Source organism: Hipposideros armiger, unplaced genomic scaffold, assembly GCF_001890085.2.
Source record: "Hipposideros armiger isolate ML-2016 unplaced genomic scaffold, ASM189008v1 scaffold_548, whole genome shotgun sequence".
Lineage (NCBI taxonomy): Eukaryota > Metazoa > Chordata > Mammalia > Chiroptera > Hipposideridae > Hipposideros > Hipposideros armiger.
In genome coordinates this window covers 649,592-654,197 of record NW_017731898.1, presented here as the reverse complement: position 1 = coordinate 654,197, position 4,606 = coordinate 649,592, and the positions used below count along the sequence as shown (strand labels likewise).

The following is a 4,606-nucleotide window of genomic DNA, read 5'->3' as shown; positions in this document are numbered from 1 at the left end:
TACCTGAGTCCTGGGATATCCAGCAGGTTGGTCATCCCTGTCCAGTTGATATCTAGGGTCTAGAAGGAAAGAGCAGGGGGATCAGGACAGAGCATACAGTGATGTAGTCACATCCATCCAACAGTTGCCAGAATTCAGCCTTCTTGTCAATTCCCTCCTCCATTCCCCATAGCTGGATATACCCACCCCCCCAATCCTGTTTCCCCTGCTTCCCCATGCCCCCGCTCAATATTTTCCCTTACCGGGCGTCGTATAAAGAACATTGACACAGCCCCCACGATAGGAATGTCTCCAATGAGCGGCTCAAGAATCACCCGCAAGACACCATGTAGCTGGGACAAGAAGAGAAGATGAAAGCCTTTCCTCAGAAAAGGCCTTCTTTCTGTCCCCAGACTTCCCCAGCCTTGGTTTTCCAACCTCCCACTTCCCCAGATCCCAGGAAACTTAGGGCAAAATCTCTCTATTATGGGGCCCACCTGCATGCCCTTGACTCCTGCTTTGCAGAAATATTTCTTCACTTCCACATCAATCTGTACATCACCTACATAGCTGATAAGCAAGAGAACAAAGAAGGTTTAGTACTAGGCTGAACTGGGGGTCAGAGGAGTGAAGTAGTCAGAGTGACCAGGATCCTGCTGAAGGGGAAGTAGGAAGAGTGGTGAGTGGTGTTACCTGATGTTCAAGTCCAGCAGGATCTGTTCTTTGGTCTGACCAGGGTGAACTTTGACTCCTAGGATGCGCAATGGCTAGAGAGAGAATTTTTAAGAGAGTGGGAAGGGGAAAGGAGGGTACCTCAGCCCCCAACCTCCCAGTCACCCACCTTCCCTGTCCTGTCTCCATTACTTTCCCTCTTACACACATACCTTTTCACCCAGTTCCACTCGTGTAAATGTAAATGTTTGCAGATGGGGGTTAGAGCCTCGAACAGCCGGGGCCACAGTTTCAGCTAAAAGCTTCTCCATATACTGGCCCAGGAAGGGCCAGACCTGGGCCACAATCTGGGAGGAAAGGGAGTCAGTCATAGGAGAGCCTAATCTTCCCTCTAGTCAAGTGTCTTCAGAATCCTCCCCACGGAGAGGACTGGGGATTAGGTGGGGCTAGAATTGAAGTGTGCCAGGCTCTGGCAAGAGGAATGAACTCCATTCCTCCCTCGTGAAAAATAAAAATCAAGATAACCCTCACCTTATTTAGCCATTCAGCCTTTTCCACATCTGGGAAGCTGACCTGGAGGTGGAGACAGCAGAAACAGTGATGAGCACAGCCACCCACCACCTGTGGTTTCCCACTCAGATGCTGGGGTGGGAGAATCCTCACAGAGGAAAGGAAACATAAATGGAACAGGGCCTCGTCACAACCAGGGGTCGGGGGCACTGAGGTCTCTCTGACAAGGGGAGCTGGCCACACAAAGTTGCTTTGTGGATAGCTCAGGGATGTGAAATGACAGCTGCTGAGGCAGAGAGGAGGGGGGAGGAGAAGGGCACATTCTTTCGGGAGGGGGCGGTCCCGCCAAAACAGAGTTTGAGGAGGAAATTCTGGGATTGGGAAGGCCTGGTTCCTTTTTGTAGCCTTCCCTCCTCTCTGACTGGGGCTTCTATACCAGGAAGGTGGAAGAGTAAAGCAGCTCCTTGAGTCACGGAGGGGCCAGGAGAACTATTTAGGCCCTGACCATGTTTTTTCTTTTTTATTAATGTGACTCCTTTTATGGGAAAGGACACCTGTCCTGTGTACAGGGGAAGAGGAGTGGTAGTTGCTTCTGGGGGATTAGTTTCCATGTTGAAGAGCTGGAGGAACAAAGACAGTTGGTTGCTACCTGGGCTACAAGTCCCCTGGGACCACTTCTCCCCCTTTCCCCTCTCCAAATCCAGGCCTGGGAAGCACAGCTGTGTCTGCCTACTGCCAACTTTGGTTCCTGTCTCCTGCCACTGTCCCCCTAGACTGGCATCTCTGCTGGGAGGAGCAGGGAGGGACTAGGTAACGGGCTCTGCAAGGCCTGAAAGAAGACATCCGGCCTCCCACCAAAGGAGAGGGGTGTAGAGATAAGGATCCCGGCCCCAACCAAGCAAACAGCCCACAGTCCGGAAAAGGGTGGGGCCGGCCAGGGCGGCGGAGTGTGGGCCGCGGGCACTGCAGCAGTCGCACTCCCTTCCCCCCGCGCCCTGGCACCCCCGCCTTTCGTCCAGCAGCCGCCTGCGCTGCGCTGCGGCCCGGCTGCCTGAGGCTGGAAGACGGCGACGGCCGCAGGGCCCGGCCAGGTGCAGAGGCTTGGCTGGGTAGTGCTGTCTGGGCTGGGTCTCAGCAGGTCTCCAGGGATAAGAGCCGTAAAAGGGACAAGAACCTAATGATCTTGAATAGGGCGGGGAAAATCTTGAGGAGGGCAAGAGAGACGAGGGAACCCTCTGAGCGGCTGCGGGAACGGGGATGCCCAGGAGCAGCAAAGGCGCGAGTGGCACTAGAAGCGAGGAGGGGCTTTGCTACTCGGGAGAGCCACTGCTGAGTTAGTACTGCTCTTGCAGCAAGGAAGAAGTCAAGATTCTGTGGAAGGATCGGGATCTGGGCATGCGGAAAGGCAGGGGGCGGGAAGGCGGGGAGAGTGGACAGTCGGTCCCAAGAGACAAGCGGCTAGCCGGGCGAGCGGGGAAAGTCTGGGCGGGGCCCATTGTACCAAGGTGGGGAGCTGACTTTAGGGATAGGGATGAAGAGCCCTATAACTGAGGGGCTAGAAGGGGGCTGTGCTGCACTGAGGATGGAGGGTGGTCGCTCACCCAGGCAGGTAGCTCTCGATGGCTCATGTAGAGTGTTTTAGCCGTGAGCCGCTCCTCGTCGTCCAGCAGCAGCCGCGCTACGCGAAGGCTCCGTTCTTTCTCGTCGCGGACCCGGCGCCAGCCGAGGTAGAGGGCGAGGCCGAAGAGCACGAAACCCACGCTGAGTCCCATAGCCCCGGCCAGGTACACCGGCACCAGCACCAACAACCGCCGTCCAAACGAAGTCAGCACCGCCAGGGCCTCACCCGCCGCGCCTGGGCCGGTAGGTTGGTTCTCAGAACTCAGGTCCGGCTTTGTGTGATCAGTAGGGGACTGGTCAGGGGGGTCGGAGGGAGCAGAAGGCTGGTCTGCGGGGCTGGGACTGGGGCTGGAGCCGTCTCCAGGAGAGCGCTCCATGGTGCCACCTCTGGGAGTAGCCGTCTAACCCAAAGACCCGCTCTGCACGTTGCCTAGTCTTAAGACCCGCTCCCCCAGCACAAACCGTAAACCCCAAAATAGGGGAGGGGACTTCAGGACACGCCCTTTATTTCTGACGGTTTGGGTTGGTCCGCGCCGCATAGACCAAGGTGGAGTCAAAAGATTGAAACCCCGCCCCTCTCCCTCCGGGAAGGGAGAGGGCTCCGGGGAGGTAGGACCTGATTGGACCAGAGTGCCAAAAAGGGAGGTCTGGGATGGCGGGAAAAGGAGGAAAGAAGCTAAAGAGCAGCATTGGATTGGCCAAAAAGAGAAGACGGCGTGGTGTACCATTTAAAGGGGAGAGGCGGGACCAGGAGTTCCCCCACGTGGGATTGGAGTGCTTGTGGTATGACGTCAGGCAGAGCTGCATTGGTTTTAGAGGGAGCTGTAATTGCAAAGTTAAGGGATGGTGGAGGGTCAGGATTCCCTTCCACTCCATTTGGTTTGGCAGGATTTGGTCTGAGATTCCTACATGTTCATTTGTCTGTTTCCCCGTTTTCATATTCTAAGCACATTCCTTCAATTTTTCTTTTCCTGGCTGTCCTTACAATAGGAAAGGAAATTACCCTATTTGGAATGAATGTGTTCCATAACCGACCCTGCCTATCCTGTCCCCAGTCCTTTACCTTGTCTGTACAGTGTAACGACAGACACTTGAGAAACCTGGAGAATATGACAATTACAGAGTTGATAAAACCCAACCTTCAGGGAAGGGGGGGGAATCAGAGTGACTAGGAAGTGAGGCTTTATTTTTTAGAAATCCCCAAGAATTAGTCCATTCTATCACAGAGGGCAGATTAAAACTAAATCAGCTCCAAAAGGGGGTAGGGGGCTCAGCTGCAGCAGAAATAATTACATTTTCCAAGATTTTTCTGATCCTGACTACTAGGACACTAAAACGAGAAACCAAGAGTGGTGAGACGACTCCGTTTCTCATTTGCCTGAGTTAGAAGATTTGGACAGTCAGATGTAGACCTAATGCAGTTACACGTGTGTAGGGAAAAGTGCAGGGTACACTGATCATGACCATTGTTATTAGTTAACTGGACTTAGAGGTGGAGTGTTGTCCCAGGACTTAGAAACTAGACTAACTGGAAGCCCAGGAGGGAAAGGTTGGTCATAGATGATTACCTTTTAATGCAGTATTTGTGGGGCTTATTGTATTACTCTGATGCAGCAGGGGAACTAGGGAGAGACTACATCTGCAGCTAATAAATTTTACCTGGCTCTGCAGGGCATAGATTTCTTCAGGCTGTGCTTCATCAAAGCTGCTTAAAATCTATCCCTGCCCAGCCTTCCTCCCTTAACCTCGAATTTTCTCACTTCCCTTTCTCTACTTTCCTGAGGCTAACAGTATTTAGACTGCTTCATTCAGTTTGCAGAACAGT

The 4,606-nt window shown here is 53.5% G+C and overlaps 1 protein-coding gene across 1 annotated transcript in view; it reads right to left on the bottom strand.

The window, feature by feature from the left end:
• Positions 1 to 4,606, bottom strand: part of ESYT1 (extended synaptotagmin 1) — a 14,995-nt gene extending 10,389 nt beyond the window's left edge. The window contains exons 1-7 of the mRNA XM_019669137.1: positions 2,763 to 4,606; positions 1,183 to 1,224; positions 864 to 998; positions 673 to 746; positions 477 to 549; positions 243 to 332; positions 4 to 59 (exon numbers count right to left, since the gene is read on the bottom strand). Coding sequence (XP_019524682.1) covers positions 4 to 59; positions 243 to 332; positions 477 to 549; positions 673 to 746; positions 864 to 998; positions 1,183 to 1,224; positions 2,763 to 3,158 — 866 coding nt within the window. The 5' untranslated portion in view covers positions 3,159 to 4,606. The remainder of the gene's footprint in view (positions 1 to 3; positions 60 to 242; positions 333 to 476; positions 550 to 672; positions 747 to 863; positions 999 to 1,182; positions 1,225 to 2,762) is intronic.